The sequence below is a fragment of the Ochotona curzoniae genome, unplaced genomic scaffold (genome assembly GCF_017591425.1).
Source record: "Ochotona curzoniae isolate NIBS_2020 unplaced genomic scaffold, NIBS_Ocur_1.0 contig_883, whole genome shotgun sequence".
NCBI lineage: Eukaryota > Metazoa > Chordata > Mammalia > Lagomorpha > Ochotonidae > Ochotona > Ochotona curzoniae.
In genome coordinates, this window is record NW_024466599.1 from 43,849,044 (window position 1) to 43,873,318 (window position 24,275).

The 24,275-nt window shown below is 41.2% G+C and overlaps 1 protein-coding gene across 1 annotated transcript; it reads right to left on the bottom strand.

The window, feature by feature from the left end:
- Positions 1–946: 946 nt before the first annotated feature.
- Positions 947–24,140, bottom strand: PEX13 (peroxisomal biogenesis factor 13). Its single transcript, XM_040993396.1, has 4 exons — positions 24,015–24,140; positions 6,284–6,978; positions 3,130–3,255; positions 947–2,070 (listed from the first exon to the last, which is right to left on the bottom strand). The coding sequence occupies exons 1-4, from the start codon at positions 24,104–24,106 to the stop codon at positions 1,772–1,774; spliced, it is 1,212 nt and encodes a 403-aa protein (XP_040849330.1). The 5' UTR covers positions 24,107–24,140; the 3' UTR covers positions 947–1,771.
- Between the last annotated feature and the right edge of the window lie 135 nt (positions 24,141–24,275).

The following is a 24,275-nucleotide window of genomic DNA, read 5'->3' on the forward strand; positions in this document are numbered from 1 at the left end:
CTCTACTTTTCCCTTCCACTTTCCTTTTAGAATTTAGCTTAGATGGGCAAACAACAGGTTATGAAAAACTTGTTTCACAAACAGGATTTCCATGAATTACTTCCTAACATATCAAAGCAAAACTTACTACTATCTTCTCAATTGTGGGTTAGAGAGACATCAGTGTTATAAAAATGGGCCTAAGGAAATTTTTTTTGCATAGTTGAGATTTCTAGTTTAAATGAAATGTTACTAATTTAAATGACATATCATACTCTTCATTTCAAAACAGGGTTTTCCCAAGAGCCTTTAGAAAAATTCCCTGATGGGACGTGATGCTGTGGCCTAGTGGCTAAAGTCCTTGCCTTGAACGTGCCAGGATGCCATATGGGCGTGTGTTCTAATCCCAGTTGCCCTGCTTCCTATTCGGCATCCCTATCTGTGGCCTGGAAAAGCAGTTGAGGACGGCCCAAAGCTTTGAAACCCTGCACCCATGTGGGACACCCAGAAGAGCTAATGGCTCCTGGCTTTGGATAGGCGCAGCTGGGGCCTTTGCAGTCACTGGGGCAGTGAATCATTGCACGGAAGATATTTTTCTCTGTCTCTCCTCCTCTCTATATGTCTAACTTTGTAATAAAAATAAATAGAGCTTAAAAAAATTATTTGATGCTTGGTGTTTTTTCTAATTCCTGTATGTGTTAATCTGAATTTTTTTGGAATTGTTTGGTAAATACAGTCTATAGGAATAAAGATGAAAAATAACTGATTTTTAAACTTTGTCAAATAATTCTAAGTTTTTAACAAAACCTGTAAGTATACTCATGTACCTTTGTATTCCTGATAGTATTAATATATAGAATGAATATAGCAAGTGTACAAAGTTCCCAATTTTGTCTGGTAATACTCAGTGTACTGAAAGATAATCACATTTATGCCCATCAATAAACAAATAAGACAAACAGCATTATGATATTCTAAATGTCAACTGAGTATTTTGTTTAATAGTCCCAGTAGTGAAAAGTGAACCTGAAACAAATTTTTATTTAAAGTGACACATTTTCAATGTTTAAAGAATATCATGAATACCGAATTCTGAAAAGTGGAAGCAGAGAATCTATGAAAAGATTAAAAAGAATACTGCTAAATTTGGGTACATCCCAAAATTTAGAGTGCAAACTCTAAAAGGAATACTGCAAAAGCTATACTTTATCATCCTATAACTGTCTCCTTCATAATGCCTCTACAGATGTTCTTAAGATGAATTTTGAAAAAATATAAAATAGCATTAATTATTTGTAGGAGGAATCATATTACTGTCTAAAGCAAACTCAACACTGCATATTATATGGATCCGAACATTTTTATTTTTCTGTTTACTTAGTTGTTTAAAAAAAGTATCCTTTTGCCTGCTCTTGTATTTGTTATCACTCAATTTCTGAAGACTCCAAATCAAGTAATTTCAACTCTAATAAGCATTAATGATCCTTACTGTTGCAAGCCATACATCCCATAGTTCATCAATCTCATGTTTCCAAAAAACCCAGGGATTTAAAAGATGAAAACTATAGCAGTCTTCACAATCTTAAAATCTAGGAGAAACAGATGTCCTCATGGTCACATAACTTGCAACACATATAACCAGTTCACTAGAGCCACATACTAGCATGTAACTAACAATTTCTAGCAGCAAAACTCCTGAAATATCCAATAGTATATTTTCATTAGATTGTGGCTTTGTCAGAAATAATTTTAAAAAGTATTCTACTGTCTAACTGCACAGTCATGAAAGATATTAAAGATCTTGTTTATTTCCACTTTTCCCTGTGGAATCTGGTGCCACTGAAGCCTTATTTGTCTCAACAAAAATAGATTCAAAGGCGGCTTCCTGTTCATCCAAAGAAACAGTGCTTGTGGTTCCTTTTGTTGGTGTGGGCTTGGTGAAAGATTGCTGCTGCTTAGTAATTTTACTCAATTGTGCCGTTTTTTTACCTCTTCTTTTACCGAGAATTTTGACATAATTTGCAGGTATAAGTCCTGTTGTATGACCATCAAGACTAGCCAGAAGCCAACCACGAATTCTGGGCTGTTGTTCTGTTGGGGGAAAAAAAAAGTTGGTATGGTGATTGAATAGACTATTACAACGTATTATATTAAGTAAAATCTGTTACACTTACATAATAGGATATATAACAAAGAGTACATTCATTTCTATATTCAAAAACAAATGCTGAGTAGGCGTTAACAGTTCCAGGGTACATAACTGTAACTTACACTTTAAATTTTATACTTAGTAAATGTTTTTTCTACCTTGAAGAACATTTTGTCAGTTGGCACATTCTCGGAGCTAACTGATTCACACCTTGAGATAGTATGCTAAGACTGCACCTGCAGGACCAGTTCATGTCCCAGTCAGCTCCCTGGGTATAGCCTAGGAAAGCAGTGGGGGATGGTCCAAGTCTTTTGGACCCTGCACCCACATCAAAGACATGAAAGAGGCTCCTGGCTTCAGATCACCTCAGCTTTGGCTACTGCAGCCCTATAAGGAGCAAACATAACATAAATATTTTAAATAAGATTTTAAACATAGACTTAATTAAATCATTTGGTCTGGACCTGCCAAATCAAATGAGGTGGGACTCAAAATTAAGTTAAAAAGAGTTTTATTTTATTTACTTGAAAGGCAGAGTTACACAGAGGGAGAAAGAGAGATATCTTGAATCCACTGGTTTATTCCCCAAATGGCTGCAACAGTTGGAGTTGAGCTAAGTTTATCTGAAGCCAGGAGCCAGGAGCTTATTCTGGGTCTCCCACTGGATGCAGGGGTCCAAGGATTTGGACCATCTTCTACTGATTTCCCAGACACATTAGCAGGAAGCTGGATTAGAAGTGGAGTAGCTGGGACAAACTTGCCAACATGGAATGCTGTCACTGTAGGTGGAAGCTTAGCCTACTCCAGAGTTGGGAACAACTTTGATGGGGCATTTCTTCTTGTCTCACCCAGCTTTGGAAGGCCTAAACTGATAGCAAAGAGAAGTTCTAGGAGTCTCATCAAAGTTAACTTACCATAAGATCTCTTGCTCTGTCTTTAATAATATATTTGCAAATATTAAAAAAATAAGAGGGAATTACAACCTGCTCATGGTTTGTTACCTTTGAGAGCTAAATTCAGCATATCACCAGCACGGAAAGAAATTTCTTCTTCTGATACAGCAGCAAAATCATATTCAGCTCTAGCAACTACATGGTCATCCTCACCACTTGCCCAGTTGCTGTTACCTATAAAAGCAAATTGAGATAATGTCACTAAAACTTGCAAAAGATACATGCAGGTATTTCACTGAGTTGGATTATAAACTCCATAAATTTACTTATCAAGAGAAAAGTTGTGGACCTGGCAATGTGGTACAGCATTTTAAGTTGTCACCTGTGAGGCCCAGCACGAGGTGGAGTCTTGAGGGCTCCATTTCTGATCCAGTTCCCTGCTAACATGCTGGGAGAGTAGCAAATGGTAGCCCTAGAGCTTGGTCCAAGTCTCTCATGTGGCAGGTCTGGATTCAACATGGCCCAGCCTCATAAGTCGGGGCATTCAGGTAGTGAAGCTGCAGGTGCAAGATACCTCTCTGTTTATCTCCCTTCCTCTCTGTGACACTGCAGGCAAGCAGGCAGGCAGGAAGGAGGAAGGAACAAAGGAAGCAAGGAGGGGAGAGGAGGGGAGGGATGGGGAGGGGAGGGAGGAAGAAAAGAAAGAAAAGAAAAGAAAGGAAAAGAAAAGAAAAGAAAAGTTCCAAACCCCAAAGAAATTTTACAAGGAATACTGAAGTTGGTAGGATATCTAATATAAACTTTTTCTTTAAGTTCCAGCTCCCTTTAGCCAGGAGTTGGTCATTTGTTTCTAAAAACAGTCTACCAGTAAATATTTTAGGTTTCACAGGCCAAGGGGCAAAATAATGGATGTCGTGAAATCATATCATGAAAAAAAAATTTTTTTGTATTTTAACAAAATTTAAAATGTACTTTTTAGTTTTTTTGGTTAACACAGGCCTACTATTTAGAACAGAATGCTTGAAGAGGGTATATAATGCTTCACTTAACTAGGGTTCATTTGCAAATATTCATTTGTTAAGATATGAGGCATTTTGGCAGCTCTGCTTTCAGACCAGAGATGGTCTCCCCAAGAAACTGTTGAATTGAGCTGGACAATAAGATGCTGGATTCTGTGCATGGTACATGCTGGCAATGAAAGAAACAAGACTGGATTTGAATTGTAATACTGCGATAAGGTGGAGTAATCCACCATGGGGGAAGGGCACGGGGAGGGGTTGGGGGAACCTCAGAGCCTATGAAATGATGTCATAAAATGAAATGCAATAAAAAAAAATTGAGGTATTTTGTGCCCGCCACAGTAGCCTAGTGCCTAAAGTCCTCGCCTTGCACGTGCCAGGATCCCATTTATTTATATTTTTAAAAGATTTATTTCCTTTTATTGGAAAGAGAGATTTACAAAGAGATGAAGAGACAGTGAGAAAGGTCTTCCATCCACTGGTTCACTCTCCAAATAGCCATAACAGCTAGAACTTAGCCACACTGAAGCCCTGAGCCAAGAGCTTCTTCAGGGATCTCATAAGGACAACGAATCGTGTCCCAGTTGCTCCACTTCCTGTCCAGCTCCCTGCCTGTGGCACAAGAAAGCAGCTGAGGATGGCCCAAAGCCTTGGGACCCTGCATCCATGTGGGAGATCCGGAAGAGGCTCATGGCTTCTGGCTTTAGATTGACTCAGCTCCGGCTGTTGTGGCCACTTGGAGAGTGAACCAGTGGATGGAAGATATTTCTCTGACTCTCCTTCTCTCCATTATATCTGCCTAATAAAAATAAAAATACATAAAATAAAAAAAAATTTGAGGCATTTCATCTTTGAAAATGTCCTCCAGGGCTGGCACGGAAGCTCAACATGCTAATCCTCCTCCACCTACAAGCACCAGTATCCCTTATGGCACCTGTTTTGAGTCTGAGCTGCTTTTCTTCCATTCCAGCTCTCTGTCGCCTCCCTCCACTGCTTTCCCAGGCCACAGAGAACTGCCTCTAAGGATATGCTAGTATGAGGACAGATTAGAAGTGGAGTAGTGGGAACTTGAACAAGCACACTGATACAGGAATGCTGGTATGGCAACCAGCTTAATCTGCTGTGTCTTAAGACAGCCTGATTTTCTGCTTACGTACTTTTGTTCAAGCTGTTTCATCTGGTTAAGTCTTTACCCTTCCTCCCATTTAACTCATGAAGCATTACCTATACATCAAAAACTTAATTTGGGGGCCCAGCGTGGTAGTCTAGTGGCTAAAGTCCTTGCCTTGCACACACTGGGAGTCCCACATGGATACTGGTTACTGTCCTGGTGGCTCTACTTCCCATCCAGCTCCCTGCTTGTGGCCTGGGAAAGCAGTTGAGGATGGCCCAAAGCCTCGGGACCCTATGCCCGTGTGGGAGACCTGGAAGAGTTCTTGGTTCCTGGCTTTAAATCGGCTCAGCTCTAGCTGTTGCGACCACTTGGGGAGTGAATCATCAGACAGAAGATTTTTCTGTCTCTCCTCCTCTCTGTATATCTGATTTTCCAGTAAAAATAAATAAATCTTAAAAAAATTTCAGATGCTATTTCTTTCTGTATCATAGCAAAATATGTTTGCTTCACTTTTATACACTAAGACGTCATTCTGTACCAGCTGACACAGTATGGCCTAAATAGTGAAGCAACCCTAGTTTTGTTTGTCCTTCTGCCTTACTAAAGACTTCAGGCCGATAATTTCTTTGAATCTTAGTTTTGTCACTTGTAAAATGAGTATAATTCCTTGCTTTGGATTGCTGAAACAGTGAAGTGAGATATAAACATATCAAATATCCAACTGCCAGCTACAGCAGTTGTCCTCCATAAAAAAACAGCCCAAGGAACCATAGGTTTCTCCATCATTATCATATTCCTTACCATACTATTCTATATCATTAGTATTACCTATATTTATATGTTAACTGGCTTCCAATCAAAAAGTTTCAGGAAGATACCGATTCTGCCTTATCTACCTTTGTATCCGCAATAGCACCAAATTCAGTACTTTATAAACTGAAGTCAGGCAACAGATACTATTAAACTAATTAACAGTAAATACTTTAGCAAACCTATTTTTAATGCATATTCCTATTGAAAATGCAATCTCAACCAGATATTTAAATACAAATGAAAAAATTTTAAAAATCTCTTCTTGAAAACTGAGACTGTTATAATATGGCTTTTAAACCCATTCCTTTATTCTTACCTGTTACTTCATCACTGTGAGTAGAAAGAAGTTTCCAGATGAGGTAAGGACCACCAAGGATAACAGCGAAGAACAAGAATATGGGCCAAGATTTTGCTGAGTTAGCTGCTTGGTCCTCGGCACCAAGGCAAGCCACAGTTCCTTGACTTTCTGCCCAGAGGTCCTCATTCTCAGAGCCTCTTCTTAAACCTATTATGCGCTGCAACCGTCTGTAAAGATATCTTATAGTCCTAACTAAAGCAAAAGCTGAGAACACCTTTGTAAAGTGTATTTTTAATCGGGAAAAGTGATTTGCTACATCCAGTACTGCCCTAAAACTGTTATACACAGCTGAAAAGGTGGCGTCCATCATCATACTGACAGAGGCAAATGCATGCACTATGCTTTCAATGGACTGAAATGCACCTCTGCTGCTTTCTTCAGCTTGCTGAACAAATCTACTGGGTGGAAGATCATCCATGCGGAGGCGGTTGTATCCCAACCCACCATATCCATAACTATATGGGCTATAGCTTCCATAAAACGTATTTCCATAGGCACCATAGCCAGAAGAAAATGAGCTGTAAGCAGGTCTGAACGTGTTCACGTTGCTGCCTCCTGTCTGCTGGGATGGCCTTGGAAGAATAGGTGGGGGCAATCTGGTAAGTGTTGGCTGTCCAGGTCTTGTTAATAAGGTAGGACCCAAATCAGCAGATCTAAAACAAACAAAACAAAAACAAAAGACCACAGAGTTAAATACAATAAAGTTAACTCGGAGTAACTATTAAACGCTTCCTACGCATCTAGTGTTATGGCAGATTATCCTGAATATGTTTTTGGAGTGCAGTAGTCCCCTTTAGACATGGTCTTGCTTTCTGCAGTTTCAGGTATCCACAGTCAGTGCATTCAGCAGTGATGTACAGCACTCCGAGGGGGAGAGACTGTATCCCCCTAACTTTGCTACACTATATTGCTATACTGCTCATTTTACTACATATTGTTAGTGATCTCTTACTGTGCCTAATTTTTAAACTGAAAATAAATGGTATGTATGTATGAAAAATGTAGTATATATGAATATGTACAGTTTGATACTATCTACATCTCAGGCATCCCCTGTAGAGGAAGAGGAACTATGTTAAGGAAATATCCCTATTATTCAGATACTCAGAATCTTACTGTGATAAGACAGAAAAATAGCTGACTGAATTCTACTATCTTCTTATTTAGTTATATCAGCATTACCTTAAATCTGTGGTTTCTTTTTAAGAATATTTGCTCAGTCTCTCAAGGTAACGAGAACCTTATTTTGTACATTTAAAGGGCACCGTCATAACATCACAGAATTTTCTAACAAATCTTCATGCACAGTAAAATAAAGACCACCCACATTGTTCTTTGACAGTATCTTAGCTGCTTGACCTTTCACAGTGTCATAGACATTTTATGGAGTTTCAAGTTTTTCTCCCCTGTTCCCAGCAAAAAAACAAACAAAACCTGTTGAGATTCTGCATGAAATTATATACTGAATCTATAACTGGATGCAAATAATTTTTCTAATACTAAAAGTTTCAATCCCCGGGCTGGTGCTTTGACTCATTCGGCTAATCCTTCACCTGTGAGAGTCAGCATCCCATATGGGTGCTGGTTCTTGTCCCATCTGTTCCACTTCTCATCCAGCTCCCTGTTTCTGGTCTGGAAAATCAGTGGAGGATTAGCCTAAAGCTTTGTAACCCTGCACCCACGTGGGAGGCCTGGAAGAAGCTCTTGGCTCCAGCTTTCAATCATCTCAGCTCTGATCATTAGAGATATCTGGGTAGTGAACCAGTGCATGGAAAATCTTTGTGCCTCTCCTCTTGGTAAAACTGCCTTTCCAACAAAAATAAACAAGCCTTTTCAAAAAGTTTTAATTTCAAGTATAATATTGAACCTTAAATGTTCCAGTTTAGTTTTAGTATTTCTTCTTTAGGCTTATTCTGATATATTTGTTAACTTTTAAAAACTTTTAATTTCTAACTTTTAATTTGATGATACAATTCCACAGTCTGGGTTCCCTACCTCCAAATTCTCACCCTCCTGATTTTCCCATACTGTTACAATAGTCCTTCACAGGGAGTTATAATTCCATCAGTCTGCTATTTAAGTATGTCCTGACATTGCTGGTACAAAGTCAGACAGTCCATCGTCCATTGTCCAGATACGTTCAACAGTTTCATTGGGAGTCCATCTTTGACTTAGAAATAGGGATGCATGTTACAGTGTGCCTTCACATCTGGATATGGTAGTCTCCATTACTCTATCATCATACATTCCAATTTGTATGATGGTTTCCTTATATTAGAGAGAACATGGTATTTATTTTTGGGGGATTGGTTTTTCACTGATAATGGTCTCTATTTGGGATGATCTAGTTCCAAATGGTATAATTTTATCCTTTTTAATGGTTGAGTAATACCCCATGGAGTAAATGTACCACAGTTTCTTTAATCACTCCTCTTTGGATGGACATCTGGATTGTTTCTATGGCTTTGCTATTGTAGATTGTGCTGCTATAAATACAGGATTACAGATCCTCTTCTCATATACAGTTTTAATTTCCTAGGAGTGGGATAGCTGGGTCTATTTGTTTGCTTTCAGATGCTGCTATAAACATTATCCTTCTAAAATCATTTCTTTTCAGTATTCTAGAAACTGTGTATTTCTTAAACATATGTGAAAATTCACCAGAGAAGTTACACAGACCTGGGACTCACTTAGTAGGAAAGATTTTAATTACAAATTTAGTTTCAGTTTCTTTCAGCCCTATGCTACTCAAGTTGTGGTCCATGGACCAGTGTTAGTATGTAAATCATTTGTATCAGCGTATGAAAAAAGTACAGAAATGAGATTTAAGCAGTTATTAATTTCATACTGCTATGTTTTTACTATATTTTATAAAAGTATTGATCACCAATATTTTGAGAAACACTTCTTCAACAGTTACAGGACTATCACTTTTTTCAATCTATGAACTATACCTTATTTCATCCCCTAAATCTCTCTTCTCTGGTTTTCCATTCTTTCACATACTTATGTTTCACTGTGCTTCCAATCCAGCCCCAGCAGATGATGGTCCAAGTGCTTGGTTCCTTGTCACTCACACAGGGGAGCTACACGGAGCTTCTGGCTCCTGTTTTTGACCTGCACCAGCCACAGCTGTTGTATTTATTTGGGCAATGAATCAGCAGTTGAAGACCTTTCACTGTCACTGTGCCTTTCAAATAAGTCTAAAAAACTTGTATGGTAACTCTAAGATCTGGAGTCACTTGCTGATTTACTCAGTTTCCATTTATATTCACGAATGCCCAGCTGCCTGCCTCACTATTTGAGTTTGCTTGTGTGTTAGATTCATATGAAGAACTGTAGCAATCATTCATGGCTCTGGATGACGTTCTCTTCCTCCAAATGCCTTTCTCCCTGGACACTGCTTTCTCAATTGTCCTCCATTTTGCTTGGAAAGTAACTACTAATGGACTATTAATCCATGATCTCACTGATCTAATTTTAGAAACTGGCCTTTGTTCTTAAGTAAGCTGACCTGCTTACTTCTTTTATATCTTTACAATTAGATTTATCTTTCCGGTCCTGACACATCTATGACAGGCATCTCAGGCCTCCAATATGCTTTAAGAGGCTATGAAAGGTGAACTCAATGAACTTATCTAAATTGCTTGTTCAGATATGAGCAGAAACTTCTCTGGGAAGGGAATCTTCAAATACTATGCCCATCCTCATGGATTTCTGCCTACTCCCAGAACTTCACAGAGGTTTACTTTATTCTATAATGTCTTCAAGCAGATGTTCTTATATTCTGTTTGGCTTTTCTACTTATTCTTAACAGATTCTTTAAAAAGCTTTATTTACTTACTTGAAAGATAGAGAGGGGAACAGAGATAGATATATATTTTTCCCACATCTGCTAGTTCATTCTTTTTTTTTTTTATTTATTTTTATTATTATTTTTTTTTTTATCGGAAAGGAGGATATACAGAGAGGAAGATCTTCTGTCCGATGAGTCACTCCCCAAGTGAGCGCAACAGGCCGATACTATGCCGAGCCGAAGCCAGGAGCCTCTTCCGGGTCTCCCACGCGGGTGCAGGGTCCCAAAGCTTTGGGCCGTCCTCGACTGCTTTCCCAGGCCACAGGCAGGGAGTGGAAGGGAAGCGGGGCTGCCGGGATAGAACCGGCGCCCATATGGGATCCCGGGCGTGCAAGGTGAGGACCTTTAACCACTTGCGCCACCGCGCCGGGCCCTGTTAGTTCATTCTTAAGATGCCTGCAACAACTAGGAGCCAGGCCATTCAAACGGAGGGTCCCAAAACCCAGAGCCATTATCTGTTGCTTTCCAGGTGTAGAAAGCTGGATCAGAAGCTAAGCAGCTAGAGCCCGAATCAGAACTGCAGTATGGGATGTAGGTATCCCAAGTAGGGCTTTAGCAGATGGCTCCATAACACATGCCTTTCTTCTGTTTTCTTTCTTTTTTTTTTCTTGGTTTTAAATAGAAGGCTTTGTTTCTTTTTTAAGATTTATTTATTTATTTTTATTGCAAAGTCAGATATACAGAAGAAGAGAGACAGAGAAGATCTTTTGTCTGCTGATTTACTCCCCAAGTGACTGCAATGACCAGAACTTTGCTGATCCAAAGCCAGGAGCCAGGAGTTTCTTCTGGGTCTCCCACGCAGGTGCAAGGTCCCAAGGCCTTGGGCTGTCCTCCACTGCTTTTCCAGGCCACAAGCAGGGAGCTGAATGGGAAATGGGGCTGCTGGGATTAGAAGCAGTGCCCTATGGGATCTTGGCACATGCAAGGTAAGGACTTCAGCTGCTAGGCTACCATGACAGGTTCAGAATCTTTTTCTTTTTTAATGATTTATATATTTTTATTGGAAAGGCAGATTTACAGAGAGAAGGAGAGACAGACAGAGGGTCTTGCATCCACTAGTTCATTCCCCAAATGGCTGCAACAGCCAGAGTTGAGTTGAGCTGAGCTAAACTGAAGTCGAGAGCCAGGAGCCTCTTCCAGGTCTCCCATGTGGGGCCATCCTCCGCTGCCTTTTCAGGCCGTAAGCAGAGAACTGGATCAAAAGTGGGACAGCCGGAACACAAACTGGCACCTGTAAGGGATGACAGTGCTGCAAAGTGGAGGATTAGGTTAATGAGCCATGGTGCTGGCCCCAAATAAAAGTTTATTTTTTACTTATTTCAAAGGCTGTGTAAGACTGTGTGTGTGTGAGTATTAGAGAGAGAGAGAAACAAACTAGAGCAAGATCTGTCATCTGCTAATTCATTCCCCAAATGTCTGCAACAGTAAGGGCTTGGCCAGGATGAAGCCAGGAGGCAGGGCCCCATTCACTTGAGCCCAGGTGCATATTATCAGGAAGGTGGATCAGGAATGGAGGAGGGGAGGAAGGGAATATCACTATGTTCTTAGAATAATATAATATATACATATAATAATATATATGTGTTTATATATGTATATATATGTTCTTAGAAATTATATATAAAAACTCAGGCTGTGAATTTCCCAAGAGAAAGCTTAGTGGGCTCCTAGCAGTCTTCCTAGTCTTCTGTGGTTTTAATGTTACCTCCACAGTATCCTTAAATGCTTCCAGTGTCCATGGAACATTTTCCTTATTAGATCAGTGTTAATAATCAATATTGAAATAATAGTCTTACCCACTTTCCTATGGTCCTTGAACCTTTTTACCCTAATTAACTATATAAAGATTGTCAAAAATACAATTTAAAAAAACAAAAAACAAAAAGATCAGTTTAAGACGAACAACTAACAGACGTTTTCAACGTTAAATGTGCAAAGAGTCTTCCACCAAACTTTTGTTTTTAAGATTTTTTTTTTAGTGCAAAGTCAGGTATACATAGAGAAGGAGAGACAGAGAGGAAGATCTTTCATCTGATGATTCATCCCCCAAGTGACCACAACAGACAGTGCTGCACCAATCCGAAGCCAGGAGTTCTTCCGTGTCTCCCACACGGGTGCAGGGTCCCAAGGTTTCTGTGACCACATGAAGTCAGCTGTGGAACTTCCCCCTGGTCCTATCATGTCAGGGCACAAAAGTTACACATTTTACAGCTTTTTAGACTTTAAACATGTTCAATCTGCATTTTATTTATTTTTTACTGCCAAATCATACTTAGCTACCTGTTAATTAACACTTGGGCTTTTTTCACCTTTTGTCTATTATGAATTATGCTGCCATACATAATTACATCTGGGTAAGGTGTATGAGCTGGGTAAGGTGTTGCTTGGGATGCCTATATTGTACATCAGAAGACCCAGGATCACGTTTTCCTTCTGCACCTCGGCCAGCTGCTTGCTAATGAACCAGAGCAGCAGAGGATGGCTGGCTGAGAGACTCGGGTGGAATACCTGCTCTTTGCTTCGGTGTGGCCCAGCCCTGGTTGCTGTGGGCATTTGGAAAGTGAACTGGCAGATGGTAGCACGTGCTTCTGCTTGGCTGCTCTCTGTGCCTTTCATATAAAACACACATGTGTACCTATTTTCCTATTCTCATACATACAGAAATGAACTGGTGGGTCTTGGCTGTTCCAATTCCAATCCAGCTCCCTTCAGATTGGCTCAGCACTGGCCCTTGCATCTGTCTAGGGAAGTGAACCAGTAGATGGAAACTTTATTTTTCTCTCTATAGCTCTACCTTTCAAATAATAATTAAAGCAAACAAACAAAAATAAAACAGATCAGTTTAAAAGTAAACTGACCTGAAGCCAGGAGCCAGGAGATTCTTTTGGGTCTCACGTGTGAGTATAAGGGCCTAAAGAATTCAGCCATCCTCCACTGCTTACCCATGCCATAAGCAGGGAGCTGAACTGGAGGTGGATCAACCGGGACATAAGGGTTGCAGGCACCACCGGTGGAAGCTTAGCCTGCTATGCCACATGAGAGTTCCAGTTTCTCGAAAGCTTTGCCAATGTGTTATCCTTACTGTGGCTTTTCTGGTAGAAGTGAAGTGGATCTCACTGTGATTTGGATTTGCAGTTCCCTGATAGTTACTGATGCTGAGCATCTTTCATGAGCTTATTGGCCATTTAACATCTTATTAGGGTAAATATTTACTCAAATATTTTGCTTATTTTGAACATTGTCTTTTTATTAAGCTACAAAAGTCAAAATGCCTTTTATGTATTATTTTGTTAAGTGTTTATTTATTCGAAAGGCAGAGAGAGTGACAGAAAAGCTTTTCCATATAATAATTTACTCCCTAATCATAGCCAACAGCCAGGACTGGACCAAAGCCAGTAGCCAAGTAGTTAGTCTGGCTTTCACAGAAGAGCAGTAGGATCCTATGGGCTGTCCTCCACTTCTCTTCTAAGGACACAAACAGAAAGCTGGAACAGAACTGGAAGAGCCAGGGCACAGTCAGGAATCTCAATACAGGATCAAACTATTTCTAGCAATGTAACCTACTGTGCTACACTATTCCACTATCCCAAAATGTCTTTTAAAACTATCTTTCTGAACATTCAAATAAGGCTTAAATATATTGCATTTGTTTTTTTCTCTTCGTTTTTTAGAAATAATCCAAGTTTTCAAAATGTTTCCTTTTTTAAATATTCTTAACTGTTTAAGTCATCCCAATTTTCACTTCTAGTGTCCCATATTCTCGATTTGTATTTACCCAAAATGCTGTTTAACTTCTTCACCTTCCTCTGTGTTCCCTAAGGATAAGATTGCATATAAACGTTGTTAAGAACAGAGTCAACAATTTGGCGAAGAGCAATCCACAGGACGCTGCTGTGGTGGTGCTGTGGGTTGAGCTGCTGCTTATGACACTGACTTGAATCCAGGCAAGTGAACTTCCAATCCAGTCCTGTTAATGTGCCTGGGAAATAGCAGATGTGCCACATTGTTGGGCCCTTGCTACCCAAGGAAACCTGGATGGAGCTCAAAAATTCTGGCTTCAGCTTGGCTCAGCTCTGGCTGTGTGGCCATCTGGAAAGTGATTTAACAAATGGAAGATATCTTTCTGGGTCTCTCTGTCACTGTGCCTTTCAAATGTTATGAAAATGGTGTTTCATTTTTTTTAAGAGATTCATTTATTTTTATTTTATAAGATTTACAGAGAGACAGAAAGATCTTCTGTCCATTAGTTCACTCCCCAAATGCCATTAATGGCCAGAGCTGAGCCAATCTGTAGCCAGGAAACAGATGCCTCTTCTGGGTCTCCTACATGGGTGCAGGGTCCCAAGGCTTTGGGTGATCCTCCACTGCTTTCCAAAGCAATAAGCAGGGAGTTGGATTGGAAGTGGAGCAGCCGGGACACAAATCAGCTCCCACATGGGATGCTGGCACTTGTTGAGTCATCATACTGGCCCTTGGTGGTCCATTTTCAAAACAGAACAGGGCCCTATGCTGTAGTCTCGTGGCTGAAGTCCTTGCCTTGCATGCACTGGGATCCCATATGAGTGCCATCCTGGCTGCTCCACGTCCCTTAGGACCCTGCACCCATGTGGGAGATCCGGAAGAAGCTCCTGGCTTCTGGCTTTAGATCGACTCAGCTCCAGCTGCTGTGGCCACTTGGGGAGTGAATCAGTGGATGAAGGATTTTTGTTTCTCCTTTTCTCTTTGAATCTGCCTTTCCAATAAAGATAAGTAAATGGAAAATTACTTGCAGATATACCAAAACTCACTAGGTAAAACTCATTGGATGTTATGAAGTCGCCAACTCATAAGAGGTTACTAAACTAGAGAGAAGGAAAGAGAAACATAACTTTATAATTTAGTTGGTGGTCAGGGAAGATTGTATGTTCCATAGTACTCACTCAACGAGGAAGAAGTAGGGGCGGCTGCATGCCGGTATAAAATGCTTGCTGTAACTCGTCTGAATTTACCTGTTCATTAGACATCTGATCGTACAAGACCAATAATGAAATCTCATTTGGACTAAACTTCCTGAGTCCAAGGGCCATTTCTTGACTGGACAGGTGAAGATATTTTCCACAAGTCTAGGGGTTCTGGTGTCCCACCAGGTTACAGGTGGCCTGTTACATGTAGGTGTCACATCTCACTGCAGAAGCCACAGAAAAGTTATTTGGAAGACAATGGAGGCATCATGGCAACCAGGCAACCTTGAGTGTAAGAGCCAAAGTGCCAAGAACTGGACAGTAAGTACTGCCTTGGTAGTAGGGTATTTTCAGAGGTATAGTGAGTGTGACAGACATCTCTTAGACACGAAGTAAGAGATGAGTCCCAGTCCACGGTTTGTCTTCCCATGAGAGAAACGGTCAGAGATGGACAAGGTGGGACCTGGGGTATGCAAGACCTCCTCTGTAGGGGACTGAGCTCACAAGAAAACTCAAGGAGGTGTGCAAGAAATTTCCATTATGGGAAACTGAGTGACGTCTCCCCTAGAAAAGTCCACTAGGGAAAATACTAGGGTCCTAGGGGAACGCCCCTTTGACTAGGAACAAAAAAAATCCCAAACACACACAAAAACGAAAGGTAAAAGATAAAGAAGATAAAGCACTGTTTTATTTGGTGTAAATTCTCAATTTGTAAACCCTTGGTCTTTTGGCCTAAGTTTAACTCTGCTGAAGATTGGACACGCCAGGCTCTAATTTCCTAATGAGAAACTACTTAAGGAACTATTAAAGGAAGTACAGAGTTTCAATAAGCTGAGAAGAGGAGAAAAAAATGAAAAGCTGAAATCATGGTTTCCACTGTGAAAGAGGTAAAGATTGGATCAGAATCCCCTTGGTGAAAGATGGGAAACCAATTTCAGGAAGCCCAAATTTTGACACATGGCTGGAGGAAACCAAAGAGGGGAGTTCCTATGCTCAGAACAGAAGAAAGGGTAAAATCCTCCTCACTAATTTAGATGAAGGTTAAGGGTGTTAGAGATTTCCTCTGAGCAGGTCCCACCCAATGCTCTCCCTCCTTGCTGCGCCAAATGCCCATCCCTTCCAATGCTCTTGATAAATTTAATTTGGGACCTGAAGCAGAAGGCACAATTTTGGTTGACATGAGAGCTGCTTTTACTTTCCCAACACATTAACCAAAGAGCATAGAATTTTCCAAAATATTATTGGTTACAGGGGAAGGGGGAGAGATTCCAGAATAGAATATTAGAAAAAAAAAAAAGCTAATCACTTTAGGACTAGAACAAATTGAGGGGTCATTTTTATATGTACCTGAGGAACAGAGAATGAAGGAAATTTGTAGGGGTGAGGGGGAAACGGGGAGGACTAAAAATTGCACCACCATTAATTAAACAACCAGGAAAGAGTTTATGGAAGATAGTATCCCATTCCCATTGAATGGAAGAAGGGTTTACAATCAGTAAAAGAGGGATCAATCAGAGTCGGATTACTAAAATCTTTTGTTACCATGCAACACCCCAATTCTCAGAGTTAAGAAACCTGATGAGTCCTATAGGCTAGTACAGGACTTAAGAGCTTTCAATAACACTTTTCAGACATACCACTTCATAGTGCAAAATCCTTATATTCTCTTTAGTAAGATCCCACATGAACAACACAAATGGTTTAGTGAAGCAGATTTCAAATACGCCTTTTGGGGGGCCAGTGCAGCGGCGTAATAGGCTGATCCTTAGGCTGTGGTGCCAGCATTCTATATGGGTGCCTGTTTGTGTCTCAGGTGCTCCATACTCAATTCAGCTGAGTCCTTGGGTCTCTGCACCCATGTGGGAGACCTGGAGGAAGCTCCTTGCTCTGGCCAGCACAGCCCCAGCCACTGGGGCCACTTGGAAATGAAACAGTGGATGGAGGCTTTGTCTCTCCTTCTCTACAAATTTTTCAAATACTACTACTACTAATAAGAAAACATACATTTTGGGGTTTTCCTTTAGACCAGCAAAATAGAGGTTTTTTTTCACTTTTGAGTAGAAAAATTCTGAAAAAAAAGAAGGAAACAACAATACCTTTACTGTGCTGCGAAGGCTTTACAGAAGCCCTGAATCTAGTTGGCCAAGTATAAAAAACTTTTGCAGAGTTCAAACCTTCCAGAGTCAGTTATTACAGTGCATGGACTTTCTTCTAATATTGGGAAAGAGAGGGAATGAAGTATCAGACCAATTACAAACTTGCTTGTTCACTTTCTGGGAAAGCAAGGCTCGGGAGTCTCCAAAGAGTAAACTACAGTTTCTAAAAGAAAAGGTTAAATACTTGGGGCACTTAATTAGTGAAAGAAAGTGAACATCAACCCAGGGAGGATATGAGGAATAGTGAATCTGCCTTTACCAAAACCAAAAAGGGAGCTCAGAAAACATTTGGGACTAACTATTATTTGGGACTAACTAGTTACTGCACCTGGGGTTGAATGTTAGTTTAAAAAATGAAGGTGCTACACTACAGATGATTAGAAGAACCTGACCCCTTCGTGGTCTCTCGAAAAAATTCAGTGAGTAGAACAACAGGCCCTTTTTACAGTTCCAGTCCTCGCCTTCCCTTCCTTATAAAACCACTGCAGCTGCTTGCAATGGTAAACAGGTATGGCTCTTGGGGTACTCATCTAGATGCGGAGAGGAAAAAGGCAGAACATCAGCTCATAATCTGGCCGGATCTCAAGGAACTGCTCACTCCATGATGAGATGGGGTTGCTTGTGGACAGTTCGTCTCAAGTCAGAGATTGGAAAGAACACAACGGTTACATTATCATTGCCAGTAAAAGCCAATCCTTACGGGAGCATGGATGATTACCTAACAATTACTTGGCCTTAACCTGTGCATTGTATGCTCTCAATCAAGCTCCGGAACCCCTCAAGGGCAAAGAAAGTGCTAATCTAAAATTGCCTATGAGACCATATACACCTCTGGGAATCTCCAGACAGAGAGGGGCCTCACAAGTAGTAGAAAAAAAGACAATGGTAAATGGGAACAAGCAAAAACAATTTCTAGGAACTATACTGGCCACATACTCTACTTTCTCATGCCGAAGGCTAAAAGGATTCCTTGCCCAGACTCTACCTCTCAAGTTCATGCTTCATCATGTGCAACCTGTTGACTTTATGCTGATTAAGACCTGGAAGGAAGACAAATTCCAAGCACACTGGGAGGGTCTTTATCAAGCTCTCCTCACCACAGTCAAACGAACAACAAAGGGTGGACTCACCACACTTGAGTTAAAGGACTGGAAAAAGAAACTTTGGGACAAGAAAAAGGGGACCAATGGAAAGCATGTGAATCATCTAAAACACCTTTAAAAGCGACTAAAAAACTCCCAGCCCCTCCCTCTGAACCTCCCCCATTCCTGACAGAAGTCATGGAATGTGGCTGGAGTAGGTGGGATGGAATGCAGAAGAGGAAGCTGGAAAGGTATTCCTGAATATCCAATACACTCAGGATGCCCTCAGATAAAGGATGTGAGAAAGAAAATATTAGATCCCAAACTGATTAAACCATCCCAAAGGCATTATAGTTGCCAACTACGTTAGCCGGTAAACTGGCAGAGAAGGTAGGAATTGATGACTCCTTTACAGGCTGGTTACACACACACTTTGGAAAATGTGGAAGGGTATGGTAGCTTTAACTCTCACCTATGTCATATCTGTAGCTGGAATTCTGAACCAAATCAGAGAAGAGTAATGAATGATTTGAGAAAAAAAGTGAAAATAGGAACAGAAGTGTAAAAATAAAAATGAAGGATTTGTAACAAAACATCTGATAGTCCATTTTCAACACAAAATGCAGAGATGCTATTTTTTTTGGAACAAAATGTTTTTGAGAGGCAGAGAAAATATACAAAGAAGGATAGACAGAAAGAGGGGAGGGAAAGAGGAAAGGAGAAAAATAAAAAGAAGAGCAGAGAAAGATCTTCCATCTAGGGTTTTATGCCCCAAATGGCCGCAATGGCCACAGCTGAGCTGATCAAAAGCCAGGAACTTCTGGGTTTCTCACATGTGTTCAGAGGCCCAAGGACTTGAGCCATCCTTTGCTGCTTTTCTAAACCATAAGCAAGGAGCTAGATCAGAAGTGGAGCAGCCAGGACATGAACCAGTGCCTATGTGAAATGCTGGCACCACCGGCAGAGGCTTAGTCTATTGTCATGCCAGCCCCAGAAAATTATGATTAATGAAAAATTAGCTTCAGAAACAAAACTAGGCCAACCAGGGTAATGGAGGCACCAACTCGCAAGAGGAGATTAAACTACAGAGAACAAAGGAGGACATAATTTTGTAATTTAGGTCATGTCTAGGAAGACTGTACACTCCACAGTACTCAGCTAATAAGAAACCAGGGGACCTGCATGCTATGGGGCCATTGACTAATTCTCCACTTGCAAGTACATACTCTATAAATTTATAATCCAGACTAAAGTTTTAGTTTAGCTTTGCACAATACTGTGAATAAGCTCCTAGAACATTTAACTTTCTTCTTTTACTGAATTCAGAATTTAGAAATGGAACAAGGGATAACCATTTGGTGTAGTGGTTAAAATACTGTGTGGGTCACCTGCATTCCAGATTAGAATGCAAGCCTTGGCTCTGCATTCAATTCCAACTTGGCGCTTATGCACACCACAGGAGGCTCAAGTGCTTGGGTCCATGCCACTCTTATGGGAGACTCAGACTGAGTTCTGGCATCATGGCTTTAGTTTGGCCCAATTCCAGCTGTTGTAGGCATCTGGGAATTAAACCAGTAAATACAAGATTTCTATTCAAATACAAGATTTCTATTCAAATACAAGATTTCTATTCCTGGGCCTGGTGCAATGGCTCAGTGGCTAACCCTTCATCTTAAAAGTGCTAGGATTTGATACGGGTGCCAGTTCGTGTCCTGGTTACTCCATGTCCCATCCAGCTCCCTGCTTGTGGCCTGGGAAAGCAGTTGAGGATGGCCCAAGGCCTTGGGACCCTGCACCCATGTGGGAGACCCAGAAGAGGTTCCTGGCTTTGGATCAGCTCAGCTTTGATTGTTCTGGTCACTTTGGGAGTGAACCAGTAAATGGAAGATATTTCTATATCTCCTCTCTATATATCTGCTTTTCCAATAAAAAATCTTAAAAAAAAAGAAACAATCATTTAAAGGCTACAAAAAAGATAGCCTACCTATAGAGAAATACAAATTAGAAAGCTCTAACCTTTAATAAGTTTAGATAAACCAGAAAGTATAATACAAAGAAACTTTCAACTTCATCAAGGAACATATATGCAATTGTCTCAAAATACTAGAAAAGAATTTATGGATGTATTTAAAAAACAAAACAAAAACCAAACAAAACCACTAAGAAAAGAAGCTAAGCAGAATTTACCCAGAGAAGCAAGGATGACTCAATACTAGAAAGGTAATCAATGCAATCAATCATTTTCATATTGAAGGGAAAAAAGTCATAAAATTTAATATTTCTTTACAGTAAAAATCTGAGTAAGACAGAGAGAAGTTTGACAGCATTATGTCAAAACCAAAAATCAAATATAATGGTGAGACTTCATAAGCATTCTAATGAAAGCCAGAACCACCACCAGTTACTGCCTAATCTACTGGCTTATTTGAAAATGACAGAATTACCTACACAGAATTCAAGAGCTGCAATCAAGCCTTACAACAAATGAAGAGTTTGATATGCTATTTATAACATTTATATTTAAAAAAATCAATACCATGAGCCCAGCATGGTAACCTAGTGGCTAAAGTCCTTGCATTGTATATGCCAGGATTCTATGTGAGCGCTGGTTAGCATCCCGGCTGCTCCACTACCCTTCTAGTTTCCTGCTTGTGACCCAAAGCTTTGGACCCTGAACCCGCGTGGGAGACTTGGAAGAAGCTCCTGGCTCCTGGCTTTGGATGGCAATACGGCCACTTGGGAGTGAACCAGCAGGTCAAAGATCTTTCTCTCCATTTCTCCTCTCTCTGTAAATGTCTTTCTAATAAAAATAAAATAAATTTTAAAAAATCAATATCATTCTGATTAACTAGTAACTGGAGGATAATTAACATAAAATAACAATAAATAACTACAAAATGTAAAAGAAAAGAATCAACAAAAACATAGATAGGAAAGAATTCCATGAAGATAATTACAAAATATTAAAGTTTAAAAAGAAGATTAAAATGCTCATTGATTGCAGCTCATACAATATTCACAATGGAAAAATTATGCTTGATGTATAAAATCTAGTGCAGTTTCAATAAAAACCCCAATAAGTCCTTTTATAAAGGCAATTTATTTTATTAGTATTATTATTTTTTTCCTGGGAAGGCAGATCAAATTTATGAAGAGAAGGAGGAAGGGAGAGAAAGATCTTCCATCTGCTGGTTCACTCCCCAAATGGCTGCAACAGCCAGAGTTGAGTCAATCCAAAGCCAGGAGCCAAAAGCTTCTGGGTCTCCCACACAGGTGCAGGATCCAAAGCTTTGGGCCATCCTTGACTGCTTTCCCAAACCATAAGCAGGGAGCTGGATGGGAAGTGGAGCAGACAGAACTCGAACATGAACCCATATGGGATCCCACAGAATACAATGTGAGGCTTTAGCTACTGAGCCATTGCAGCAGGCCTATAGTGGTAATTTTGATAAACAGCAATATTTGGAGACTCATGACACAATAGGTTTCAAAAGTAAATAAAGCTGTTACTAAGGCTAGTACAAGAACAGACAAATAGCTCTCATCCCAGTGTCATGGTGGTATGTGGGTGATGCTGTCACCTGCAATGCCAGCAGGCCATACTGGTGCTCCACCCTCAATTGCTCCTTGCCCATAAAAAGCTGTGGAAGACGGCCCAAGCATCTGGGCTGCTGCCTCCCTCCTGAGGGACCTGGAAGTAGCTCCTGGCTTCAATCCACCCTGCTCTGGCTGTTGCGTTCATCTGGGGCATGACCCAGTAGATCAAAGAGCTTTCTGTTTCTCTTGCAAATATACATTTTTAAATGTACAGACAAATAAAACAAGTCAGAAAGTCTCCAAAACAGAAGTATGTCTTTAGGAAAGCTTGATATGGGGTAGATGGCATTAGAAACCAGGATGAAAAAGACAACTCAACAAATGGTGCTGGAACAATCAGCTATCCACATAGGAAATTAAAAAATCACGTTCTCTAACTCACTGATTTTCATGTAACAAAGCCTATTTCAGCTGGTTAAAAAGGTATGAACATGAAAACTACAAAAATTACAATGTGATGATTTTGGCTATGTTAAATTAAAAGCAAACTGCACAAAAACGCAAAAATGAAAATACAGGAATAGACAAGCTGCAGAGGGAGAGATATCAGCAAAACAAACAGAAAGGAACCTACAGTGACGTACTCTTCTAAACTGATTTACAAAGATGGCCAAGTGATAAGAAAACATGAAAAGAAAAACACAGCTGTGTCAACAGTAACAAATATTTATAATGCACATTTGTGCACTACTAAACTTAAAAAACTTATAAAATGCAATATAGCTACCGTATGTATTTACACATCACTAGCTTTTGAAAACATAACATTGAAAAAATAATACAAAATATTTATCAATTTTAAACTTTCAGGTATAAATACATACAATGCAAACCCTAAGAATATAAATCCAAGGGGGGAAAAAGTTTTGAGTGCACTAAACACCAAACTAAACACTGGTTAACATTAGGAACAATGGAAGGCTTTGCCGTGTATTAAAACACAAAACTGCCGCGCGTCTGAGAAATGTTAGTATTTCATAATGTCAAGTGCTAAATACCTCATTCGTGTTTACAGCATTTCACACTGAAAAACGGTGGGAAAGTGGTTCGTTTCACCAAAGGATTTAACAGATGGAAAAATAAAGCCTCTTTTTTTTTTTTTTTTTACCACAAACATTCTAAAAGAAAGCAGAATAAAAAAACAAAACAAAAACACCAGGTATCCAAAAGTGTTACTGTGACTTAACAGCTCAATGAAACCTTGTAACTCCATCACTAAATGAAGCAGTTACTGTGCACAAAGCATTCATTACAAGATTTCGGAACACAGCAGAAACACACTCCAACATGTTGGTGGATTTTCATGTTAGGAAAGCTTAATAACGTGTGACCCTGATACGGGGGCGGGGGAGAATACATGCAGATCCACGCACTACAACACACACCCTAGGCTTAGGACACCGCTCCATCTCCCTACCTACGCCGTCAGCTTTTAAAATTTAAACCACTTGATAACTGGTTAGAAACAATACCAACAAAACCACTACAGGCCTCAGCAAAGCAAACTCCTTGGCACACGAAGGCCGTAGCTTCCGAGGCCTCGGACTGAAAACTCCAGCTCTGCAAACACCTCTGCAACGCTCAATCCTGGGCAAACAGGTTGGGGCGGAGGGCGAGGGTCGTGGTCTGCCAAGTGTCCCGGTCTCGGTTGCATAAAAGCGACCTTTGGGGCTTGCACCGACTTCTCCAAAGGCTGTTCGCAGCTTTCTACAAAGACTTTGCTCCCTAACGCGGCCGGGGCTGGGCACTCGGAACGCCGCTATCACACACCCCGCAGGTCCGCAGCATCGCGGGGAGACCAGCGCTTCTCCCGGGGTCCGGCACCGACACGGGGGGCAGGAAGTCGGACCCCGAAGGCGCCCGGCTGGCAGCGGCGCGCGGACCAGGCCCCCTCTCCCGAGACACCCCGACCTCATCTCCCACCCAAAGTTGAGGAGCGGCTGGAGGGGCGAGGGGGGAGGGGACACCGCCCCCCTGACAACCGCCTCAACCGCCTCCGACCAGACCCCCCGCGCCAGCCCCACGCCACACGCGCGGCCCGAGGACTCGCACACTCACTGGAACGTGGGGCCAGGCCCCAGACCCGGCCCGGCCCCGGGAATCCGCCGGGTCTCCCAGGGCTTCGGGGGAGGCGGCGGCTGAGACGCCATCTCCTCCGGGTCCGTCCGGCTCCCGCTCCGCACCCGGACTCGGCAGGCCCCGGGAACGCCTCGCGCGCCAGACGCAGCGAGGCGAACACCGAGCACTCCACCACCCCTGGAGTCCGGGCTGAGCTGCTGGGCAGCGGCCAGCCCTGGGCACAGAGGGCGGAGGGCGCTG